We start from the raw sequence: 26,935 nt of genomic DNA, 5'->3' as shown, positions 1-26,935 counted from the left end.
TGATCAACAAGTGGTTGTTGATTTCTACGATAGAACAAAATATTATATTAACAATAATTATGTTAAATAAATTATATGTTAAAAAAGTGATACACTGTAATGAAGAATACATAAGAAAATAAGACTAATTTCTTTTAGTGATTAATTTAGCGTGGACAAAACAATTTATTTCATTTTTGTATTCGTTAAAAAAAAAAGAAAATAACATTGAAAAGAGGATTTATGATCAACAAGTGGATTGCGATCAACAAGTGGATTACGTTCAACAAGTGGTTGATTCTCACGAAAGAATGAAATATTATATTTATAATTATAATGTTAAATAAATTTTACGAAAAAGAATACTTAACAGTTGGATCCTTTGTAACGAGGAATACATAAGACGATTATAAGCTTCATAAAAAAAGTCGACAAAATCGAGAAGAAGGTACGAGCGAGCCTGTGCTAAAAGCAACAGGTTTGTATTGATCAACAGGTGTTTCTTTCTTTCGAGAAAGAGAAAGAAGAAAAGAGAATACGATCAAGGGACTATTGTAAGCAAAGAAAGATGTTGATTATTTCGGGGAGAAAAAAAACAGAGGAAAAAGAATAACACACTTTTTTATTCTCCTTCTTCTTCTTCTTCTTCTTCTTTTTCATTTCCTCGTGAAGTTAATTCAAACTTTGTTTAACATTTCCAGAAAAAAACATTCGGTCACATGCGTGACCCAAGTATTACGAGAAGAAGGATATTTACAAATATTTTAAACAGACATATGGCCCGGCGAAAGTTTATTTTATCTTACCAAAGGAAAATAAACAAAAGAAAAGAAAAACTGTTTCAATCATCTGTCAATGATGATTAGGGAACGAATAAGAAACTCAACGAAGATCTTTTTACTTATTCCTTAGATCCTTTCTACTTCATCACGGAGATGAAAGAATCGAACAATGAAGGATAATCTTCCCTATCGATCGGATAGAGCTAGCTTAAAGTTTCACAAACCAAGGGATCGTGGCATCGAGTAGAAGGTATGCAAAAGAGATAGACAGGATACATAAAAGGAATACACGTTAACTATCGTTATTTTCTTGGCTGCGAGAAGGCACAAAATGGCTACCGATGGACCAGTGGGGTGTATCTTCATACATATATCTATAAATCTATATATGCATATATATATACCAGCATAACTAAGGGAAAGGAAAAAAGAAAGAAAGAGGAAGAGAAAGAGAAAGAGAAAGAGAGATAGTGAGCGGCGTATGCTCGACAATGGAGCCGTCATGCGGCTACCATTCTTTACGGACAATCAGTGGGGTCCCCTTTCTCGGTGTACCCACCCGAGTCGCCCATGATGCCTCATGCCGCTTAAAAAAGGACAGTCGACTCCTTATTTACGATTTAGACGCCTCTCTCTCTTTCTCTTTCTCTTTTTTCTCTCTCTTTTTCTTCCTTCCTTTTTCTGTATATATCTGTTCTCTCTATACTGCCGCTTGGTTCTTTCGAGAGCACACATAAGAAAAGGAAGCAAGATAGTAGTCCTTATACTCAAGAGTACTTATATACATAGGTGTTCCTTCGAAAATTCAAGGGAGATCAACGTTTATACGTATAGGTATATTTATTTTCTATTTCTAGAGACCCTTCCTCTTCTTCTTTTTCTCCTCCTTCTCCTACTCCTTCTTCTTCTTCTTCCTCTTCTTCTTCTTAGTCTTCTTCTTCTTCTTATTCTTCTTAGTCGTCTTCTTCTTCTTCTTCTTCTTCCAAAGACTACGTACCCAACACTACTGTCGCATTATTCATAGAATATTTCCTGGTTCGTCTATAAATCTTCGGACACGTTAATGTTACGGTTTCTTACTTACAGAACGATGAATTTTATTACAACCCAGACTTACTTTTAATCTCCCTTTTCTTTTCCGATATTTTTTTGTAATTAAAGTCACATTGTTCGAGGAATAAATTTCGATTTCATTCCCATAGCGTTCATGAGATTAGGTTTGTTTACGTATTTTAAGAGAGATTTATCTAAGCGATTAAGAAAGATTGCATTTGTGTGAAATTATTTTAGATTTTAAACTAATATAAATTATATTTTTAAACCGATCAGAGAATTATTTTCCATAGAAGATAATATCGAACTTTACATGATCCACTAAGTTCTCCAATTAAATATATTAAATAATATTTTCAAATAATAAAGTCATTTATTTTTTAATGCATGCTCGAACTGACGGTGTAAAAAAAATTCGATTTTAAACAGAACATCGTTCTATCTTATGGTAAGAGACGCAAAATTTTAAATCCGATAGTCTACGTGGTAGTATTGTCAGTTTCGATGACGGCATATCACATGGTTACGAGCGTATCGATAAAAGCTGTAATATCGTGAAGAGGAATCTCTCGAAATCCTTCGATGAATCCAGTGACCTTAGAAGAGAGTCTAACGCATAAGAAGAAGGAAAAGAAGAAGAAGAAGAAGAAGAAGAGGAAAGAGGAGGGTAGCATATAACGCAGGTAAGAAGAAGAAGAATAAGACGAGGAGGAGGAGGAGGAGGAGGAGAAATAGAGAAAGAAAAAGATGAAGGGAGGTGGATGGAGGAGAAGAGTGCAGTATCACGGTTGCTTTATCTCGGCACTGAGAAGGCTTTAAAGGAGTTGAAGAGCACTTCGCGTACACGAATACGAGTAGAGGGTATTATGTGTGGAACAGAGCCACCTCCATCTACGCACCTCCCTCCTCCCACTTCTCCTCCTCCTCCTCCTCCTTTTTTTTCTTCATCCTTCTTTAACCGTCGGCTTTCTTTCCAAAGGAGTATATGAAAGAGAAAGAAAGATATAGCTCTTGGTACATAAGACGGTGAGAGATCGCATGTGGTAAGAGAAAACCAGAAAGAGAGAAAGAAAGATAGAAAGAAATAAAGAAAGAAAGAAAGAGAGAGAGAAAGAGAGTTACTCGTCGAGTAAGAGGGCGTGGGTGCGCCCTTCGTGATTTACATATGCGTATTCTATACTTTATTTACTGCGTCCATCATTCTCCATTTATCTGCTCGCGTGTGGGTCGTACCAAGAGAAGATACGAAGAAGAGTGGAAGGGAAAGCTAAGAGAAAGAGAGAGAGAGAGAGAGAGAGAAAGAGGAAAAGAAGAACGAAAAGCTCGAGAGTCTATCAGCCTCGGGCCGTTGAGTTTGTAAGACTGATCTCTTAACTTGAGCCTTATGATCCTTGAGAAAGAAAGATAGACTAAATAAATAAATAAACGAACGTACCACCGCGAACGAAGGGAAAAAATGATTTTTATCTTTAGAAATAATTATTTTTTCTTCTTTTCTTTTTTTTTTTTTCTAAACTAAATAAGAACATTCATGATTTCGCACGAGTCTGCTTTCTTCTAAGAGACGTAACATCGGAAGAGGGCAAAGTTGCGAGAGTAATCGATAGGATCGCGAAAGAAACTTGGACGATGGTACGAGCGTTCTTCGAGCAAATCATGGGAAGGAGTATTCGTGAGAGCAACGCCGGACGTGAACGTTGGAAGAGTAAAGAGGTACTCGCGGATGATCTGTGCTGCAGGGAGATCGGAGAAAGAGGTACGAAGAGGAAGGGAAGGAAAGGAAAGAGAGGAAAAAAAAAGAATGAAAGAAAGAAAGAGATAGATAGATAGATCGAGAAAGAGACAGAGGAAGAGGGAGAGGAGAGAAGGGGTGAGAGTAGGGGGATAGGGAGTTGCTAGAGAAACCAAGGAGGATGGATGAGAGAGAAACGCAGAGTTTCGGTTCGACATATCAGCCTGAGGTGGTCACGAGCCTTGGACGTCGAGTGAATGGCCACTAGTGGGTGGAACCCTTCCCTTCGTTTCGTTTCATGTCTTGTCTTCCCCCACCCCTTTTCCTCTCCTCGATACCAAACGGATTCCATCTACACATACTATCTCTTTCTACAAATTTATAGACAAATTTATGTATATACCTTTAGCAAAGTGGTATGAAACGTTAACGCCTAATGTTTTATTCAGTTGATTGAAATTCTTCACTTTAATATGTCATTCTTTAAATGTATTGATTATTTATTTAAACATTCTTCTAGAGAAAGATAATATTATTTAAGGAATTAAATGAATATATTTTAACGAAAATAACAGGAAATATTATATTATCATATTATATGACTAATAAATTTATTATATACGACAAACAAATATTGTAATTACATGCAGATCATTTTCTAAATAATTTATGTTTTCGCGACGATAAGTTAAGAATTATGATTACTCGTAAGTATATCTTTTTAGGAAAAAAGAAAATTCGTATTGTCGATGATAAATCTTGCAATTAGTAAATAAGTTTCGGTATATCACGAGAGAACACATTGAGCGAATACATAGAAGGAAAGAACGTTCTTATCTAGAGGATAATCGAGATTCAACGATGCCTCTCCTCGATTCTCGCAACGAAAAGATCCTACGATCTGCTTTCTTGCCGATTTGCGCGTCTCTCCGAGTCCTCTGTGTTCATTAAAAGGAAAGTACAAGAAACGGAATAAAGTAAAGGCCTCGGAGGTAAGCAGCGACTTGCACGAAGATTTGAGAGGACAGATAATCGACCGAGACGAGCTCCAACGAGAAGAGAACTGCTACACTACAACTACAACTACTATTACTATATCATTATTACTACTTCTACTACTACTACTACTACTATATTATTATTACTATTTCTACTAGCACTACTACTATTACTACTTGCGACTATTACAACGAATAAGAATGAGAAGGATAAAGAAAGATGGAATTTAAGATGAGATGAAACGTACATCGATTTTTACGATATATGGAAACAACGTTCGCGATCTTGCTTAGCTAGTGGACTAAGTCGAATGCACCCACGCAGGTTCGAAGGTCATGTAGGATGTGCAAAAGGAAGGTTAAGAGGAGAGTAAGTTGAAAAGACGAAGGGGCGGGGAGGTGGTGGAAAGAGTTATAAAGATTCTTCTCCAATGCGTACGGCTCCGCTATACTCCCTTCCCCTCCCTCCCTCCCTCTTTCTTATTCTCTCGTCAACGAAATCGCCGTGACTTGCAGGAACTCGCTCTGGAGATCGAACAAAAACTACTTTGTTCTAAGGTAAACCAAGGTGAGGGCACACATATGCGTTTCTTCGTGCCTGAAAGAGGTGTATCGAGAGGGCGGAATAAGAGAGAGAGAGAGAGAGAGAGAGAGAGAGATAGGGGGAGAGAATGTTCTCCTCTTTTTCTCTTTCTTCCTCGACGTAGCAAAGAAAAAGCGCATCGAATCGGCCGCAAATTGTCTTCGACGTGGCCGCCTCCTTTCCTTTATGGCGCACCCTTTAATCCCCATTCGTTTCTGCGCGACGCCGAAGCGTTGAATTTATTTGCACAAAGCGAACGAGTCAGCCCATAACTACGTATGTATATACATGCATACAGCAAACACATACACGGATACACGAGCGATGAAGAAACATAGAAACTTATTGGATGCGACGACGAATTCCAGAATTAATGACCCCGATTTTACGATATCCGATGGTTCCGTTTTTAAATAAATTTACATATCTCGATTTAACACGATTTACGTCATAAATGAGACAAGAATGATATTTCGCGAAAGAAATGTCTGTGTGTTTTGTATAAAATAATTTTAAATGAAATGACGATTGATAATTTTTGAGCAATGATATATTAGCCTAAGTAGATATTTTTAAATATATTTTTTAGAACACGTTTGAATCTTTAACGAGCATTATTCTACATATTTACATTTCAAGAATGGATCCCAAGGAGAAGCCTTTGGAGTTCCAGTTTCGGAGTGCAGTGTTTTAGCATACAAGATTTATGGTAACGGAGCGAACGCAGGAGGACGCAGGAGGACACAGGAGGACGTTCGTGTATCCGATAACCCAATAGCTGAGCGGACTGTCGCCGCCTGCGGATTTTCCAAGGGGAGACACCGGGAGTCTCGGAATCGCATAAATTTGCATACATAGTCGCTCTCGCTGCACCCTTTCGCCAGCCTTTGCACGAGACATACATACATACATATATACCTTTATACATGTGTGTTTACCGAAACGAGATGAGCGATCGTGGCATCGTTTTGTCGCCATGTACAACACGCGTAGGTGGACTTTTAAATTTCAACGATTCTAGGATCAGCTCATATAAAACTTACTTAAATAGTTTGAACAATTTTTATGCAAAATAATATAAAAAACAATATATTAATACTTATATAATTGTATTTCTATATTTAGATTCGCGAAAGTATTTATTGTAAATACTAATTGTTAAATTAATTGTAATTAATGATAATAAAAAAAAGCTGGTATTCATATTATAATAACTATCGCGTGCATAATAATAATATAAATGAACTATTAATCACATTCCTTTTCTTATATTATTTTTTAGATAAATAGAATAACGTGAGAATATAGTATTTTATATTATTATTGAAATGATTCTATTCGGTAAAGTTCAACTACAGGTGATCATAGAAATGCAAGAAAATAATTATCGATGATTCGACAGAAACGAGATGGAAACTTATGCGATCTCACGAGTAAGATTAGATAGTAATAGATTAGAAGGGTGGAGTAAGTTGGCCTGGAGGGTGGATTGCATGCTAAGCAATACCGGACACGAGCATTGCTACGGTGACTTACGCGCTCGCACACGACAAATAAATCTATGCAACGCATTATACGCCATGCTTCCCCCTGTCATGGTGGAATGATTAATGCTGCTCGCGTACACGACGCTTCACGTTCATCTTTCTCTCTTTCTTTCCATGCCGCAAGTTCGCCGCTAGAAAATAACCATTCTACCTTCTCTTTCTTTCTTTCTTTCTTTCTTTTTTCCTTCCTTTCTTTCTTCTTCTTCTTCTTTACAGCCTTCACTGTCGTACTTATTCCCTAGAAAACATTTAAACGTTTCCGGGAAGGAAGAAAACAGGAAAGTTTCTATTTTTCAGTCACGATCCTGCAGATTTAAAAAAAAAAATAAAATTCCGTTCTTCTATTTAAAGAATAATAAGAATGAACGCGCGTGTATAAACATGTCCTGTTCGATAAATAATTAAATTGTCAAAATGTTTATAGATTTTTATCTTTTGTGTAAAATATAGTAAAAAGAGAAATAAGAATAGTAGTTTTTAAAACAAACAAAAAAATTAAAGAACAAAATATCTCGAAACGATTTATGCTTCGTTTTGATACTCATTCAAGAGGATGCAGACAAAGCTCAAGGTGCATTTACTGTTTACAATTCTAAATGCGTAATTTTCAATCGAACACACTTCATTCAGACAAATCGAAAAGGTTTCCTTTTGGAATGTCGCGTCGGACATGCTAATGTTCCGTACGCAAGAAGATTGCAAGATGTGAAAGGCAAGTGGAGTCAGTGTATGTGTGTTGGCTAAGAATCAATTTGCAGACACAGTAATCTTTAACCTTATTCTAATTTCAACTTTGTATAACGACAAAAATAGAATAATTTGAAGTATGTATTTCTAACATTGATTAAATATTTAGATCATTTAATTTGTATTATTATCGTTCGTTTATATTTTATTCAAATCAGAATGAAAACTTGGGTAGTAAAGTAAAATAATGAAGAGGATATTTTTTTTTGACAACATTATAATATTTCCATAAAAGGAAAAAATCAAAGAAATATATAAGTAAGTGTATGTATATATTTATAAAAATAAGAGAAAGAGAGAGAGAGAGAGGTTGGCATTCTTGGAGAGGTTCGAGTAAAAGGCAAACACAAGAAGGTTAGTCTTTATTTCTTTTCCTATTCTCTTTCTTTTTCTCTCTTTCTGATCACTTTTATACCGGTTGAAACATTTCTCTCTGTTGCTCTCTCCCGCCGTTGTATTTTCTCGAGACTCTAAGAGGCTGGATCGTCCTCGTCATCGTCAATATTTAAAGATGGATCCACTCAATATGAGCGAGCAAAACCGATACAAGTCCGCCGAGTAAACTGAGGGTATAGAAGAGGATGAAAAAAAAAGGGGATGATAAAATACAATTTTCTTTTTTGCCCCTACGGAAAGAAATTTCCAATCTAATATCGTATCAAGAAATCTAATTATGGTAAAGTATAGTAGAAGAAAGGATATATTGAAAGTTGATTAAGAAAACAGAAGAGAAAGAGAGAGAGAGAGAGAGAGAAAAAGAGAGAGAGAAAAGATAAGGAAAGGAGGAATAAAGAAAAAGAAGAAAAAGAAAAGACATGATCGTATGGTAGTAGGTATAGTATACGATTTTGTCTTCTCGATCGACACGCTCGTTACAAGCTCGTTTTACATATGCGTTCAAAGAAGAGACCGGCCAAAAGGAGAAACGTAAAGAAGAGAGAGCCAAAGGAAAAAGAATAGCATACACGACACAAGTTACGCGGTTAATCTTTCGATCTAACGATCGGTACCTCCCTCTTCTACTCGGCTCTTCTTTGCTTACGGTAAGGCACTACTATACTGAGATTACGGTAGGACCGCGAAAAAGGGCTTACGAAAAGGTAATTAAGGGAGATAGGAATCGCGGCTTAAATCGTTCTTAGCTTGCCGGTTACAAGAGGTGAACACGGTCCACCTTCGCGTCGTGGCCAAGCTTCGATGCTCTCGCGTGTACTTACCTTCCTTCTTCTTGCGGTCTCCTCCTATCCTCTCCTCTCCTCTCTACTTTCCTTTCCTTTAACTCTCCTCTCTCTCTCTCTCTCGTTTCTTTTCTACGGTGTCGTGAACGTCGCACCAAGAGATATCTGCATCTTCGAGTAGCCACCGACTGCTTTGAACCATCCACCGAACGTAAAATGTTTTCCTTCTTTCTTTCTTTTCTTTCTTTCTATTTTTTTGAAGGTTATACTTCTTTTGGCGCGTTTGGGAAAATGTAATGGGAGTGATTTTTTTCCGAGCGTCCGTAAAAACGACACCATGAAGAAGTTTGTCGGTATTTACGACGCGCGGCAAAACGATTTCAAATTTACGGCATGAAGTTGTCTTCACTTCTTCTTCCCATTTTTTCTCGAGCGGGTCACCCATCCAAAGTAATAATCGTACTCAGCGCTGCTTGACTTAAATGATCGAGCGGGAACCAGTGCTATCACAGCGCCATGGCCGTTGACGTATAAAATAATTCGATATATCTCCCTTATATTTAGTATGGACTGATATCTATATTTTGATATTTTTGTTTTTTTTGTTTGTTTTGTATTCTTTCTTATATATGTAATATATCGATCGATTGAAAATATGTTTCCTTTCTTTTTTTTTTAAAGTTATTTTTGAGGTTATTGAGGTTATATTCGTTTTGGTACGGCAAAGAAGTATAACTTCTTACGTGCGTACATAAGTACACACACCAGTTTTTGTTTTGTTTTGTATTCTTTCTTATATATGTAATATATCGATCGATTGAAAATATGTTTCTTTTCTTTTTTTTTAAAGTTATTTTTGAGGTTATTGAGGTTATATTTGTTTTGGTACGCCAAAGAAGTATAACTTCTTACGTGCGTATATAAGTACACACGCCAGTTTTCTTTTTCTTTTTCTTTTTCTCGATCTTTTTTACTTTGCGAAATAAAACGCGAAACTGTATCCCGTTCGAATTATTTTCCACGAGAGAAAAGCACGCGACTTTATCTTCCCTCCTATATACTTTCGTTCAACTTCACCTCGCATTCCATCGTTTCTACAGCGACTTGTATCTCTCCGATGCACCGTTAACTCGGTGAAAATAGCTAAGGCGTGTTTCCCTGCGTTAGACTAAGCGATCGGATTTTATTTAGATTAAATGTTTACAGCTGGTAGATATAGATTTGGTATTTTTTCTCTCTCTCTCTCTCTCTTCTTGGGAGAGACCTACAATTGTTATTGTAATTGTTCATTTTCATATTACATATACATAATGCAAATAACATTTTAACGATAGAATCTAAATATTAAATTGTACTTGTTGGAATTATTAAATAATACTAAAGTAAAAATTATTCTTTCATTTGTTTTTTTTTATCTGATTCCTCTATTCCGAGAAGACAAAGAGCTTCGAACGGAGCTCCTTTAATAATTTGTTTAATGTAGTTGATTTATTACCTTAGTAAGTAACATATAATATATAAGACAACACCACGGTGATGTGTTATAACAATTTCCGTTTTATAGAAGTTTGGTTTGAAGTGTTTTTCGTTTGCTTAAGAAATACTATAATAAAAGTTAATTCAACAAAATCTAGTCCCTTTTTGATGTATTACTTGTTTCTATTTTTATATCCATCCATTTCACTTTCATAAATAAACCGAGAGAAAGGAATGCCGAAAGTTTTCAAATACCATATAACTCTCTCTTTCTTTTAAAAAGCTTCGGCTAAGGAACGATATCTCGATCGGAATCGATAAGACTCTCTCTCTCTTTCTTTCTCTCGTATCTTTCGCGCAGACTTTCTCGCAAGTGTTCGCGCCAGGACGAAGGTGCTAACGAGGTCGTTCTATCTCTACTCCAACCTTCGTACCGACCTACGTGCCGATCTACCTGCACCTACCTGCCTGCCTGCCTGCCTGCCTGCCTGCCTGCTTGGCTTGGCTTGGCTTGGCTTTGCTTTGCTTGACTTAGCTTAGCTTAGCTTACCTGCTCGTTTGCCTGTTTGTTTGTTTGCTTACCTTCCTACGTGCCTACGTTCCACAGTCTCGTCTTCTCGCGCCCGCATCCGTTTTCCTCTTGCGATCTTAACGCAAAGCTTCGAATGATCGAACACCGCCATACGAAATTGCCCGGTGCACGCGATACTAACCGATCGACTACCCCTTAGACGAGCTAATTAGCGTCTATCTATTCTCGCGTTAACGTTAACCGATTATATTTAATTATTATATATAATTCAATATTGTTTTTTATTTTTCATTTGTGAAAATATTTTCTAATGGTAATTACTTAGACTGATTTTAAATTTCTTTTGTGTTATATATTTTTCATATTTTGTTTTATAATTTAGTTAAATAATTTCAAAAAGAATTATATTATTTAAATATAGGTATTATATTGATACGTGTTATTATGATTATATATATAATTGTAAAATTATAATTAAGAGCTATTTTTAATTATTATTGTAATATAAAATTATACTTTAGGTTATACTTTATGAGATATTAATTTAATAATTACAGCACTACTTATTGATCTTTATCTAAAATTTGGCATAAGAATTTATTTATATCAAAAATGATAATCCAAATTTTTTCTTTAATTTTTGTTTTCAATAATTCTAAGCATTAAAGGCAAGAATTAGTATTCACAAAAGTAAAAAAAAAAAAATAAAAAACACAATAAAAATAACTATTTTCATCGTTAAAACGTGTCACCCTTGAAAATAATATTACACATATGTACCTCGAGACATAACAGAACTTATATAAACCTACCCATATGCGCTAACACCAACATAAAACGTATAAAAGTAAAGATTTTCTACAAGTCGGCAACTGTATAGAAAAGGCCATTGCTCTCTTCCGCATCAGATTCAGAAAGGAGAACCGCGATCGGAGAATAGCAGGCGCGATCCCGAAGGCGGCTTTTCGAAAGGATCGGAGGAAAGGTTCGCGCGAGCGAAAGGACTCTGAAAGATTCCGCGTTGGATAAAGTCTCGCGTTAGTTCCAAGGACTTTCGGGAAGAAAGAGAGAAAGGAGGGAGAGAGAGAGAGAGAGAAAAAGGGCTGAAGGTACTGGACACCTACACGAGGTGACGCATCAATTACTGGAGTAGCAATGGGTTCCCTATATCAGCATCGCGTTTAGATTCTTTCTATCTCTCGAAGAAAAATAAGAAGAAGCATATTTTACGCGCGTTAACCTACGAGATATCCCTTAACGAGATTCGAAATAGAAAGACGAAACAGCAGCAGCCCTAGCAGCCCTTTTTTCCTTTATTTCCTCTATTTTTCAATCCCGAGAGAAGAGAAACGAGTTCCGAACGAAACACACGCTGGAATATTCTCCTATCTTGCCTTTCAGGGTCAGAATCGTGTTCCAATTAGATCGCCACGGTGAGACTCTTCGAATTTTTTTCTATCTTCTCTCTCTTTCTCTTTCTAATCTTCTACTTGTAGATGCAGAAGAGTGGGGATTACTCTCTGAATCCGACTAGGGTCTTCTAATAAGAGCCACGTATCCTAGAGACTCCTGTTGGCTGGCTGTTGGTTGTTGGCTTACGGGTTGGCGCGCGAGCACCTTCAATTATGTAATGCGACGCGCTCGGATGCATTTTAGCAGTAGCACGGCCATTCGAGGTCGTAGGTCGAGAGCGTGGGGCAGGGAAAGGCTCGACCCTATCTTCTCTCTTGGTGAGGACCGAAGATCGACTGATCGAAGCACATCGGCCGTTTGTTAAAGATCAAGAGAGAGAGAGAGAGAGTGAGTCTCTACACGTGCATGCGTGTGTATGTTATATATGCGAATAGAGAAAAATACTAATCTTTCCTTTTACGCCACTTTCCCGTCGTGGGAACGCTACGACACGTAAGTGTCTACGTATATACGTGAGCTTTACGAGAGATCGACGTAATACGGTTATTGCATTATCTCGGATTAAGTCCAAATTTACGAGTTCACCTTCTCATTACAGTACCTGTAAGTATATTACCTATATCAATGGATTAAACAACAAAAGTCAATGATAAGCGACGATATTAATTAAACTCGTAATCTCGATTCTTACTGTTCATTAATGTTCGCTTATTTCATAGCTTTTCTTCTTTTAATTGGTCCGTTCGATCCACTAATTGCAAACTTATAGCGTTAATTTCTTCTTTATTGCGATATCGTGCTCGTAATATCAATTCGATCGAGACATATTAACAAATTTAACGTATTTTTTATTTTCTTTAATTGCCATACTTTGGCGGTACGCGTTTATTTACTTTCTTTTAATTTTATTATTAAATTATGAGAGGTGAGATAAATGTAATTAAATTATGAGAGGTAATATATTATAGTTTTAAGAATTGACCCCGAAATTTTCATTACGGAGGAAAAATATACGGTATATAGCTTTTAACGACTCGCTTATTATTTATTTTAATTAAGAAGTCTTGTATTAAATTCTCATTGAATCGAGGACGCTCTACCTAATTAATATTTTACGGTATTGTTACTATTATTATTATTATTATTATTATTATTATTATTATTACTGTTAATGTTATATGTTATTCCTGTTATTTATCCTAGTTTACGGATAAGCTCATTTTTTATTACCACTAAGTAGCATTGTTTAGTGTCGAACTCGCTAGTTCGTCTTCCTTCGAATTAGTTACGATCGTTTCGACTCGATTTTGTGTCTCTAATTACCGTGAGTAGTTCTTACGATTCCCGATCAGGCAATTAAAGTTACCGTCCGAACATTTTCTCGCACGCCAACGCGTTCGCCAATTATACGGGATCTCTCTTCCCACAACTTTCGAGAGAGAAAGAGAGAGAGAAAAAGAGTCGAATACTTTGTAAGATCCCACACGTTGACTCGCACGCGAGTTTTTCTCTCTCTTTCTCGCGAATTAAGTTTTAAGTTTAAAAAAGAGAAAGAGAGAGAGAGAGAGAGAGAAGAAGCTATCGACGATCATAAGATAAGATAACAAAAAATGTATTCTACGTATGATCTAATTGTAAAAGGAAACGAATCAAAAAATAAATAAATAAATAATAGACACGAGAGAGATTTTTTACCGTGGAAAAAACCGAACGTTTCATTAGAATGAAAATCATACAAAAGATCTCGGAGAAAAGAATTGTAATTAACAAAGATATCACGGTACACATTTCTCAGTGTAAAGTAGCTTTCTCTTTCCCTTAGAAGTATTTTATACAAAAGATAATTTCTATATTTCCAACCGGATGTTCATTTACTCCAACTACGAATAATTGTACTTAAAAAGAAAAAAAAAGACACGAAGCTGCTGCTACAATAATTATTATTAAGAAATCAAATGAAACGTATAAGTATTCGAAGCATACGTTACTATAAAATTAAGAAAAATCGAAAGAAATAGAAAATTGAAATGAGAAGCGAGAGAGAGAGAGAGAGAGAGAGAAAACATTAGAAAGGAAGAAATAACAAGACCAAATGATAAGGAGAAATAAAAAAGAGAAAGGTAAAAGCTTTAACAGGGAGTGAACTTTATCGGCAACCCTTTCACGGGTTGGCACGTTGATGAAAAATCTTCTTCTGAGAGTCAATCGATCTTTTCTCTTCTCTCTCTCCCTCTCTCTTTCTTTCTATTCGTACGAAAGGCGGCATACGATGAGTAAAAGACGAGATATTCCGGACGAGCTGTATATTGTCGCAATTAAAGAGAGTTACGATTCCTTTCGTCGCTACGCCGGACGCCAGGCTGAATTAATCGCTCTTCGCTACCAGAACGATTTGTTAAACCTCTCTTGGATCTCATCTTCCTCATCTTCCTCATCTTCCTCATCTTCCTTTCTCCTCTTACTTCTCTCCTTCATCAATTCCATGCTTATGAAGGGAACGATTAAGCGCGGCACGAACCTAACGCGTCTTATTTTCCTTCACTTGCATTCTACGAGCTCCAACCAACAGCTGCAGGTTATTCTTTAATAGTGAGTTTTCACGAAATGAGAGCGATTAACACGTTGAAAGGTAACTAATCGATAATAACTAATTTTTACGATCAATTATCTATGGTTGCTATGTAAAATAGAAGAATAAAGTATTCTCATCTTTACTTTTTACATATCAAATATTTCTCTCAGAATTTTAGTAAATATCTATGTTATCACTTTTTCTAGCTCGTGTCAATTGAATACGAAATCGTCGTAAGTATCAGCCCGGTTTGATAAGAATTTTAAATTTGGACATTAGAAACAATGTTTTTATTTGTTAGTGAAACGCATCTTTAAATATAATATTTAATTCATAAAGTAAATATATATTTATTTTCAAATAAAGAAACTTAATAGAAGTTAAAAACCGAAAAACCAAATAATCGGCTAGCGATCGATATAGCGTTATCATATAAACAAATAATTTTATTATTTTTTTATTTATTCTTATTCCGCCCCTTTCGGGTTTGGAGGACTTCCCTTACAATCTCCCTTCTACAATATCTTACAATACTTTGCCATTTACCATAAACATATATATATATCATCCTAAATAAATTATATTAAATTATATTACAGCATATCAACTTAATACTAACAAATTCAACTTATTAACTGACTTAAAATAAAAAACGAACAAAAATTATCTTAACAATCTTCTCTCAAACCCTCTCCGCTTCCCTTCTCTTTCCTATCACTCGTATAAACGAATAATACTTTTTCTTATAAATCGGATTCTTATGAAAACTAACGTGTTAATATAGTAGGCACCATATCGAAAGAGGATAAACGAAAAACTCAATCTATCGTTTTTTTTATATTTTTTTTTATACTTGGTGGCATAGAAAATTTTTTCGGTTACTAAAGATATAAGTAAACATGATATATATATATATGCAATAGAAAAAAAAAAAGAAAAAGAAAGAAAAGAAAAAGGAAGAGAGAGAAAGAACATAGATCGAATATATAAAGAAAAAGAAAAAGAAAAAGAAAAAGAAAAAAAATATTGGCGAGGGAGAGGGTAGTCACGTTTGCAAGACGATATCGAATCGGCTGCCGGTTCGTTCGAGATGCACACTCGTGCCCATGTTCTTCCTCTCTAATCTTGGCGACTCGCGACTTCCTCTTTCCTTCTCGTATATGCACACACTGTCCCATGAGTAAGTTAGGGTCGCCATACTCTTCTTCCTCCTCCTCTTTCTCCTTTTCTTCTTCTCCTTACTCCTACACGACTCTAACGACGCGGCTACTATATCTTGTGGATCGCGAAATAATGAAATTACGCGAAAAAGAGACTCCCGGTAGATAATCTTGGACGCAAAAACGCTACGAACCTAAGCAACCTAAGCAAACGATCCTTTTAATCGCTTCCAGTATCACGATAATACATTCGTAATTAACCCCAAGGATTTTAATAGATATAGATAATTAACCAACTTTTAGAAATTTTTTTGCTTTTCATGAATATTTTCATAAATTGGATAATGGACGAACGTTAGTAAAAAAAACGAATATATTATTTTATTAATAAGCAAATTATATATTGAAATAAATTGATATTTATTTGTAAATCAACGATATGAAATTATTTATGCTTATCAAACGGATTAATTAAGACACACGCGTTACTAATTGTTTGGAAAGACATATGAACGGCAAAAGATTCACTTTTCTTAAGACAATGGAAATCAAAGTGAAAACAATTTGATCCTCGGAAAAGAAACGTGCGGAACGAAAAGGTAAAAGACGAAGCTTTTTGTCATTACGACAACTTTGCCATGCCACTTGAAGAAGTTTACGACCACAGGTGTACTGAGAATGTCCCTCTACTATGTAATTCCTCTCATCCCACCCTCACCTAGTCAGGAGGAATGTTCTCTCTCTTTCTCTCTCTGATGCAAGTTGGAACGTCACCATGTCGTTAGGAAGTTAGTCGCTTTTGTTGAATTCCTACGACGATCGATCGACGTACTCGTCGAGGTAGTTCTTAAGTTACACGTAGGTAGACACAGCTTTATGGGAACACGGAGGCGCCTCAGTCAAAGGTCAAGTGACTTCTACCATGATGACCTCCGGGAAAACAATGCTTTCAGTAACAGAGAGCGCAGCAAAAAGACCTTGCAAAGATTATTTGCACGCACGGTTTCTCTTTTTTCTATAACAAATTGGACTGTTTCGAATCGTTCAGAAATTACCAGTAATTTTGATGTACCCATGTATTATGTAATAGAAGATTTATGCTAATCAAATTTTATATTTTCTTTATAATTCGTTTTTTTTTTTTTTATTTAATCGTTGGTCCATTCTTTAACTTATCTCGTAATTTCAACATTCGCAAGATCATTCCTTCAAAATTGTATGCTCCTTTTTAAACTTTCTCTATAACTCGACTCTATGTTCATTTGAAAATGTTCCAAATTTATAAATATTAAATCACGATTGATTTTCCATAAATTAAATGAGATAAGGAAAGGATAAATAACGAAGTAACAACTTTCTACCGTGATACGACCTTCTCTCTCTCTCTCTTTCTCTCTCTTTCTCTCTCGAGAAATTCCGCGCTGTTGAAATCACGTGTTCTAGTTCGACAGGAAGAAGTAAGCTTGCAATCGCATCGGTAAACCAAATAAGTAGTAGTCTGGATAAGCGCTCGTTGGTATTTCTGAACAAAACTGGTTTTTCACTGACGACGGATGTCGTCGACCTTCTACTTATTCGAAAAAGTCAATGATTTCTCGAAGGGTGAGACAGGATTGATACGAGACAAAATAGAATTTGCACGGAGAGAATTAGACGGATAGGTGGTACGTACACAACAGTATACATACCACTATATCCATAACGATCCGAATCCCGAGTTAACGATGTCTAACGACTGAGCATCACGATGAAAATCATCATTGAATTTCGATGCGAGCATGGATGTATCTCAGATGATCGAAGATGCTCACGTACCTACATCTCTCTTTCTCTCTCTCTTTCTATGCGCGAGAGTGTATTTAATAAAAGGCCGGATAAACCCAAAGAGAAAAGAAGAAAGAGAGAGAGAGAGAGAGAGATTCGAGGGAGAACCTGATATGGTAATGGTAAAATATGAAGACTACGAAGAGGTTTGTCGAGTTCGAAGATGGTATCGAAAGCAGGGAATAAGAACCAATGGAAAAAGAGGAGAGACAAGAAGAGAGAAAGAAGAAGTAGAAGAAGAAGAAAAATAAGAAAAAGCTAAAAGAAATAAAGACTGAGAGAGACAGCAATAGAAGGAGCAGTAACAGCAGCAGCGGCACACCGCAGTGCGGCTTTACGAGCGAGTCAATGACTCTCGACGGTCTCCATCCTTTCTCTCTCTCTCTCTCTCTCTCTCTCTCTCTCTCTCTCTCTCTCTTTCTTCTTTCTATATCTTACTGTTTGTCTCTCTCTCTCTCTCTTTCTCTGTCTCTCCCTCTCCCGTACTCATCGTGGACCCGTGGAGCAACTTCCACGGCGGTGCAAACGCGCCGGTGCAAATGCGAACGCGGATCTCCTTCTACGGGGTGTGGTCCCCTTTCTATGGAGATGATCTCCCCGCCACACCCCCATTGTATCGATCGGACCCATTGTTTCGAATCTCATACGTATGGTTTCGCGGTCGAATCTTTCGTCACTGACAATGAGAATAAAAGGGGCCGCGTGTGCGTGCACCCGCTTCTCCGGGTTCGAATCGGATAATAATATTGGATTTATTCTCTTTCTTTCTCTCTATTTTTGACACTTCTCTGACATTTCTTTTCCTCTTTCTCTTTATTTCCAATTTCATTTGAATAAATCGTATATACGTAATTGACTAGAGATACGGTATAAATTCTATGATAATTTTTCACTTGATCTAACTAAGAATTGATAATAATCGTACTAAAAATATGATTAAAAAAAAAATACGTAAAGATAAAAATAAATTTAATTGAAAATATTCTAAATTTATTACGAGATAATTCATTATTAAATCCTTATTTGTATTTCTCCACAAAATTTGACCTATGTCTATAATTATCGTTGCAGATTGTCCAAATACAAATCTTTTTAATTTACGATTCATTTTCGACCGATCAGCATACACGTTTTATTTAGTATAACAGATGTATGTAAGTAAGTGTATAACAACTTATGCAAGTCGATTGAAAATCAAAATTATTCGTGAGTCGATCGAACGTTGTCGTTGTTGGGCGCGGCTTGCTACCAGCAACAACGAACCGAGGCTCCTGTACCAGCTCGGTTTACATCGCGTGGGTGTGGATTTATCGTGCCCTTACTCTCTCTCTCTCTCTTTCACTTTTATTACAGAAGGACAAAGAGAGCAAGAGATGCGTCCTGACACCCTCTCGGTCTTCCCTCTTCGTTCCTCGACGGCGTATAAATACGAGTAGTCTCGGAATACTTCGGAGATATTACTTGCTGGAAGAGAGTAAAGTGTCTATCTTTCTCTTTCTTTTCTCCATATTTTTTCATTGCTCTCGACGCTTCCACCATCTCTCACGGCTATCTCCCGCACTCTTCTCAACCATCCCGAAGACTCACCTTCCTCGACATAATGAAGCCGCTTATGCTTTATGACGAGGCTCGGCCTGCATTATGCATCCCGCATAACACTCTCCCTATCCCTCTCCCAACCCTACTCTTTCCTCCTACTAACACTCGACGTGCTTGCTCTCGCTTCGCCGAATTCCCCGGAGAACCGTTCCACGCCTCGTAACTTTCGTTAAGTTGCCTCTACAGAAAAAGAAATAAATAAATAGATACATAGAGAGAGAGAGAGAGAGAGAGAAACAGAGAGACAGTACCGCGGGTGGAGACAAAAAAAAAAGAGAAGGGTTCTTTGTCGCATCTGCGTGGATTTTATCGAGTATTACTCTCGATGACTACTCGTGGGAAAGTATAGTAAGTTGTTGTGTGACTTGTCACGAACGAATTTCGTTTCTATTTATGCCGACAATAACCTATGCAATCGACATCTGTGCTTTATGTTTCAGTTTACGAACTCTGGTTTAATCGTTTCTTTCTTCAATTAAAAATAATGTCAAATCTATGGGAACAAAAGTATAGGAAATTTCAAAGTTCATTTAGTCGATCGATCAGATTTACTTTGTATCTTTTTTCTTATAAATTGTGATTTTAAACTGGAACCATAAAAGTTATAAGATATGTAATTTATAGATTTAAAACAAAAATCTCAATAACCAAAAACAAAAAAGAAACAGATATAAAATCATGTAGCAAGGATAATAAAGTTAAGAGTTTTAAACTAAAAGTCACGTTTTTTTTCTTTTTAAATATTTTTTGTTGAAATAACAATAAGAAAGAAAGTATTTTAAAGCTTTATAAGTCATGCCACGTAAGCTATAACTGGGCCTCGAGCTCATTTGTCCTACCCACGGCGTGCATTTACGAGAACAAAATGCCACACCAGGGACACCGATACCCACTCACGCGGGCGCACGAACAACGACCGGTATTCGTCACTGTCTCTATCTCGAAACTACGCTGGTTAGTTGCGAGTATGTAGTTGTGAGTGAGTAGCTCGAGCTTGCTAGAGTCGAGATTAAATGTCCTGCTCGGTTGGAACGTCCTGTCTCGGAAGCTCGTGCGAGTGCTTTTTCTTCGACATGGACGTCTTCTACGTTTTAAAAGAGAACAACTGGAAGAAAACGAGCGAGCGAGCGAATGAGAAAGAAAGAGAGAGAGACAAGATACTGGACACCGGGAAATATCTCGAAGGAACGCTAATCGCGACAGTGCGTTTCCTTTCTTGTCTACGATTTATCGATCGATCTTGCAGATCCTTCGAATATCGAATCTCGATGAACATTAAAAGAACGTAACAGGACCTGTGAATCCTGATCTTACTTATAAATAAATTGCATCGTTCGTTTAGATACATTTTTTATTCTATTTGTACGATATCTAATCGGTTGTCAAAGCTACAATTTCTGTATTCTTGACAGATTCATTAAAATTGTATAATTTATTAGATAAAATTAATCGAAATAGGTGGACGAAATATTTGTCGACATTTCATGATTTAGATTATTAAATTTCATAAATTTATAAACATTTGTTTGAGTGGGTACAATACAAACGTATGTAATGATTTTATAAAATCGTTAAAGTTCCTTTTCGATAAAGGTTCGCATCTTGTCGACACTTCGATCAAGAGATCGACGTCGAAGATTAAGAGAAAGAAAGAGGCTGGGGTTCTCGTGTCTCTTCTCCTACCACAACAACATCACCACCACCACCACCACCACCAGTTACGAATGTGAGGAACGAGGTGTCATGACGATGGGACACGCACGACGAGAACCTTGACAATGCGCGAGAACGCTTGCTGAACACGTCATCGCTGGCGCTTCCTTCTTCTCCAAGATCCTTCCTGGCTATTAATCTCACGTGACGCTGAGTGTGCAAGGAAACTCTAGAAACTAACTCATTCTTAGAAACTCCTTTTTCAAAAATATTCATTTCAACGATCAAAAAGATACCTTCTTTCATCGTGTTCTTTAGAAATAGTAAATTAAGAACGATTCCATATAACATTGACATTCAAAAGAAATTCATTCGTAACATCAAATTGACGTAATAATTTCAGAAACATTTCGCAATGTGTTAAATCAAACCACGATGGAGTTGATTTCATAAGAGCTACCTTGGTAGTTCTAAAAACTAATTAACTTTTAGAAACTCCTTTTTCAAAAATATGTATTGTATATAAACGACCACAAAATTGCATAAATATTAAACACTAATATATTCATGCTAAAAACAAACTAATTTTCTAGATATTTTAATAAACATTTTGCAATATATCATAACCACGGAGGAGTTGATTTGATAAAAGCTACCTTGGGTAATCTAGTCTCTATCTGATAAAGTCGACTATATAAACTAATTCAACAATCTACGAAAAAAGTATAAAAAAAGGATTGGAAAATAAGTTTGAAAATAGATTAGTTAGAAGGTGAACTCTTCTCTCTCTCTCTCTCTCTCTCTCTCTCTCTTACTCACTTACTCAATCGGTCAAGCGATTAATCTATGGACGCACAGGGTAATCGTTTAGCCGTCGTTCGATAGAGCGGTTTCTAATTAGCGAAGCGGAATGGAGGAGGCGTGATCCGATCGCGAGACGAGGGAAATCTCGTCTGGAGCGACGATAGGAGCGTGCACGCGAACCTGCATATATGTGTACGGGAAAGAAAGAGAGAGCGATATAAAACGAGGAGGAAGAATGCCAAGGAAAAACAACGCAAACGTAAAGAGAGTATTCGTGTACTTCGCTTGAAAGAGTTAGATCCTGTAAATTGAACCTTTAAGGGACAGCTATGCGACCAAATCGAATCTACCTATGTCCTTCCACTGCTAACTATGTTCTTCATCATCCTGTTCTTTTAAGATTCCTTATAATTTCTCATGATTTAAACCGGATTTCAAAGTAATTAGGTATTTTATTTTCGTAACAACGTACTCTAATTGATTTCAAAAATTAAAGAGAGATATATAAATTTGATATTATATATATTTATTTTTATTTTATTATTAATTATCTTTATCTTAATCGTTAATTGAAATATGTTTCTTCGAGAACAGGTCCAATAAATCTAAAAATGTAAAATTTAACCAAGACGTAAAAAGATTTTAAGTAGAAAAACGAGAGATTATAGATACTAGGTTTTTATATTAAGCAATTAATAAAACGTATTCTCAAAGGTGGAACATTTTCAATGGAATGTTCTTGCGAATATTTGCTTTTAACGATGCCATTTAAATCGATGCGTTCGAAATTTGTCGTCGAATGTTATATGACTTTTGTAACGTGCGATTTTATTTACCACGTGAAAGGAAAAGCTATAAACGTTTAAATATACGCAGGTATGTAGGTATACACGTATAAACGTTCGCATTAAACGTTCATCGGATGCTGCTGAGAAGGAACTTCGACTCGTGAAAGTTGACTATAACCGTTCGCACCTTGTTATGTCATACCGTTAGAATCGCTCGAAAGAGTATAAAGCCGATAATAAAATTGATGGAAAAATCAACGAGGATTATCGATGACCTAATAACAACAATTTTTATATACGATTTTAAACGAAATATGATGTACAGAAAAAGCATAAGTACTATTGTTATAATTATTCGTGTATCGAAATAAAACGAACTTAAAAACAAAAAGGAATAAAATATCTATGATATATATGACATATAAATAATATTCTATATGAAATATTTCAATAATAATAACAAGATAAAAATAGAGATTAAACTTTCTAATTATATTATTAATCTATTATATTTAAAAAAGAGAAAAAAATCATGTACACAAAATTGTGTTCGATTCGCGGAAATTGTAATAGACTTAAGTACAGGACGTTGTTTGTAATTATTTGTAGAGATAGTATGAGATAGATGGATGGAAAGAGAGAGAGGGAGAGAGAAAGAGAGAGAAGGGAATGGAAATGCAAGATCGAGGCGAAAAAAGAAGGACAAAAAGGATCGTTCTTAAAGGAGCGTGCCTGAAAAGAGAGGTGTTTCTTCTTCCGCTATACTATCGCCAGATAGTATAATGATAGAATACAGGATGAGCCTAAGCTATACTTCTCGTTAAAGGGAAAACAGCCGGGAAGAATACCGAAATAAAATACACTTCGCGTATATTTATACGAGCGTTTCTTGAGTTATGGCTTTCTGAGGTGTGCTTCATAAACGAACGTTTTCCAACCTAAAAGAAAATAACTTGGCATTTTCGTAGTTAATGCAATGCCGTAAACGAAAGATGCCTCTTATTCTTGCGAGGACGTCGAACGGAAAAGAGAAAGAGAAAGATAGATCATTCAGTTTTCTACGAAACTCCCATACAACTCAATTTGGTTGTACAAAATGAACGAAAGTATATTTCTAATTTACATTTTACAATTATTCTTTTAACGATATTAATCAATTTAATTAAGGAATTTATTAATAATAATTAATAGCTTCATTATAACAAATTAGTATGAATCGTTTAAAAGAATTTTAATAGGACAGTTGAATGTAAATTTATCTATAGCCCAATATAATGACTTCCTTGTTTAATGTAATTACGAAAAGATCATCAATTTTATTGATTTACAACGAAAAAATGAAATAATAATAAACAAATAAAAAAAGAATTCATAAAGAAGTCCAAAATGGAGTAAAGATAAATTCTCGGTTCGAAAAAAGGTTTACGCACGCATGTATGCGTTCGAAGGGTTCCTTGCGTAGGTAAGAAAAGAATGAGAATAAGAATAAGAATAAGGAGGAGGAGGAGGAGGAGGAGAAGAAGGAGTAGAAAAAGAAACGTGGTGGGGTCGCCATGGTCGTGGTCAGCCTGGGAAAGAGAGGACAACGCATTGTGATCCAAGGAGCGAGGAGGCCACGCTAGGCTGACCCTAGGCTTTACATTAACCATCCAGCATGTACACACGCACGTAAATGGCCGCGGTGTCGGCGAACCACCCCTGCTTGGCCCTTCGAGATGGCCCTCGGTGGCCCCTCGGTGGCCCTCGCAAGCCCTACCTGTTGTACCGGGTAATCGCTGCCCTGCCTACGAGCCTCCTTCTTTGTCTCTCTTTCTCCCTTTTTCTTCCTTTCTTTCTCTCTCCTTCAAAGGAACGAACTTGCGCAACAGGCCCTCCAACGGGGAACTCTCTTACCCGACGTAAACAGAGTGGAACGCGGAACGTTTCTTTCCAAAAGATACAACATTCTTTCTCTTGTGAAAATTACCTACCGAGCAAGACACAAGATTGCTTTAGGCTACTTTTCAAATTCTTTCTTCTGGAAGAATATCTTGAAGAATATCTGCCAGGGATTATGAAAGTTTAAAATTTGAAAAAAAGAAAAAGAACAAAAAAATAACAGACAAAAGAAAGAATATTATAATAATGTAGAACCATATATTATGACTTAGGTCACTTTCATAATCTTTAACTCATGAATACGTCGTTCTCAAAAGGTACTTGGTATAACGAATGTGGTGATAATATACTTTTTGTGAGAATTATTAAGCAAACTCGAAGATTACTTTGGGTTTATTCTCAAATTCTTTCTCGTGAAAGAACATATTATATCTATATATTATAATTTTAAGAACTTTTTCATTATCACTGGCTCATACATAAATTGGATTCAAGTAATGTTCGATATCCAACCTATCGATCGATTTAATGTATTTTCGATGAATATTCTCGTTGATTAACACGTTCTATTTCATTTCTCATCGTTAAGAGGATGATGTGTTTAATTTGTTAGCCCCTAGAAAATGCATGGGGGACCAAAGATTAACTCGAGCAGGTTAAAGAATAAAAAAAAAGGATAAAAAAAGGAGAAAACAAAAGAAAAAATAAAGGAAAGGTGAGTTACTAGAAAGATTCTTTCGAGCAACGGACTATCGAGTCACGGACACGGTCGAGGTTAAAGGAGGAGATGGTGAAATACGCGAAAAGATCGTGCGCTCGGATAAGAAATCTTTCGTCTTTCATGAAATTGGGTAGATCGTCGTGGTGATCGTGCGTTAAGATAAGCTAGAAAAAATATCCTCGAGGAACCACACACTCACCTTCGGGACACAAGCACTGGTAATCGAGTTCGTCGATCGACCGACACGAGCCTCCGTTTTGACACGGCGATGGATCGCAGGGAATGTATTCGTTTTCGCAGTTCTGTCCTGTGTAACCGCTGGTACACATGCATCTGAACAAAAACAGAAAAGAAAAACAAAATGAAACAAATTATTAACGATGTTTTATTTATTATATATGTAAAAAGTAAATTTCTGAATAACGTCACATTAGTTCCTTAACTTTTCAATCTTTCCTAAATACTAATTACATAAATAAATTAATACCAAAAATGAAACAAACATAAAGTGATCAAAGAAAAAGATTTAAATTCGTAAAATATGACATCATAAACAGTTTATCATTATCTAATTAATTCGAATTCCTTTTCTGTATAAACGTATTAATCACATAACAATAAACACAACAAATGTAAAAGAAATGATAAGTAAAGTAATTTACGGAAAAGGATTATAAGATGATTGTAAGATGATTTTACAAAAAAAGAAATGAGACGTTTAATTCGTTTAGAAATTTTCTAATTTTTAAAATCCTTCTATATAATTATAAGATATATTAATTAATTAAAAAGTCGTAGAATTCAATTGGAGTTTCTTTCTTCTGTGTCTCGGTTGAACTGTCGTTACCGTTATACGATCGTCATAAATCCCGAATGGTCCGCAATTGGTACGAACGAGACTCGTCAGAAAATTACGTAGTTCCGGAACACATGTGCTGCATATGCCCGGATCTTTCGGCGTATCCTTTTATTTCTCTAATTATCAACGCCACCCACGGTCTCATGATTTCATCGAAAAGAAACATAAAAAGTCATATAAATGGACACATGCTCACATACGTACATACATACATACATATATGCATACACACGAATTCAATAAATTAATGTTCGTTTGCAGGAATCAATTCAATCGTTGATAATTTGAGATTAAAAATATTTTTGTAATTTATCATTTTATTTTTATTGATGAAAAAAGAATGACACAAATATTTCTTTCTCTCTCCTTCTTTTTTTGATTTGATAAACGTCGACAATGAGTATTCATACGAATCATGAGGAAAAAACGCATCGAAGTGAGACAATATGAATTTCGATAAAGAGTGCAAAAATATTTCCAAATGATCTCTCTTCCTCTCTCTCTCTCTCTCTTTCTCTCTCGTAATAGTAGTAATGGTTCTCCCTCTCGTGATAACTTGACACTTGGAATACAAGTCGACGACCGTGGCGATCAATATTTATAATACCGGTTAAAGGAACGATCCACGCGTGAAAGCACGTCGCGAAGCAAGCGCAAAAAGCAAATTACGCAGCGTCCTTCTTAATGCGATCTATCTCTATCCATGTTTTATGCGTATTAATAAATCTAAGTGGATGGTCCTACAAGAAGGATGAAAAAGTCAGCAGGTAACTAGATACGCTACGACTATTTTATCTTATCGATTTTACTCAATATGCATATATATATGTGTGTATTTCTTTTTTATATATTCGCAATCCTGATTGATCCTTCTGATGATGAAAGATAATCAGTATCTTGAATTAATCTAAAGATTATTTCTACGTTTTCTGTAGAGCGATAAGTTTTCAATACTTTTATTATTATTCCTCGACATCTAACTAAAAGTTACTTCATGATTGTTAACCCTTTGCACTCGAAGTTTTTTTTTCATTCATATTACCAGCAACTCAAAGTA

General features: G+C 36.0%; 1 protein-coding gene across 3 annotated transcripts in view; it reads right to left on the bottom strand.

Moving 5' to 3' along the window:
- The window catches only part of LOC122521571 (neurogenic locus Notch protein), a 174,411-nt gene that overhangs the window by 53,961 nt on the left and 93,515 nt on the right, over positions 1–26,935 (bottom strand). For all 3 annotated transcript variants that reach the window (XM_043642440.1, XM_043642485.1, XM_043642498.1), the window contains one exon: positions 25,219–25,352. In XM_043642440.1, the coding sequence (XP_043498375.1) occupies positions 25,219–25,352 (134 nt within the window). The remainder of the gene's footprint in view (positions 1–25,218; positions 25,353–26,935) is intronic.

The sequence above is a fragment of the Polistes fuscatus genome, unplaced genomic scaffold (assembly GCF_010416935.1).
Source record: "Polistes fuscatus isolate 324 unplaced genomic scaffold, CU_Pfus_HIC Scaffold1, whole genome shotgun sequence".
NCBI classification, from domain to species: Eukaryota; Metazoa; Arthropoda; class Insecta; order Hymenoptera; family Vespidae; genus Polistes; species Polistes fuscatus.
The sequence above is the reverse complement of the archived record's forward strand: the minus strand, read 5'-3'. Positions and strand labels throughout refer to the sequence as shown.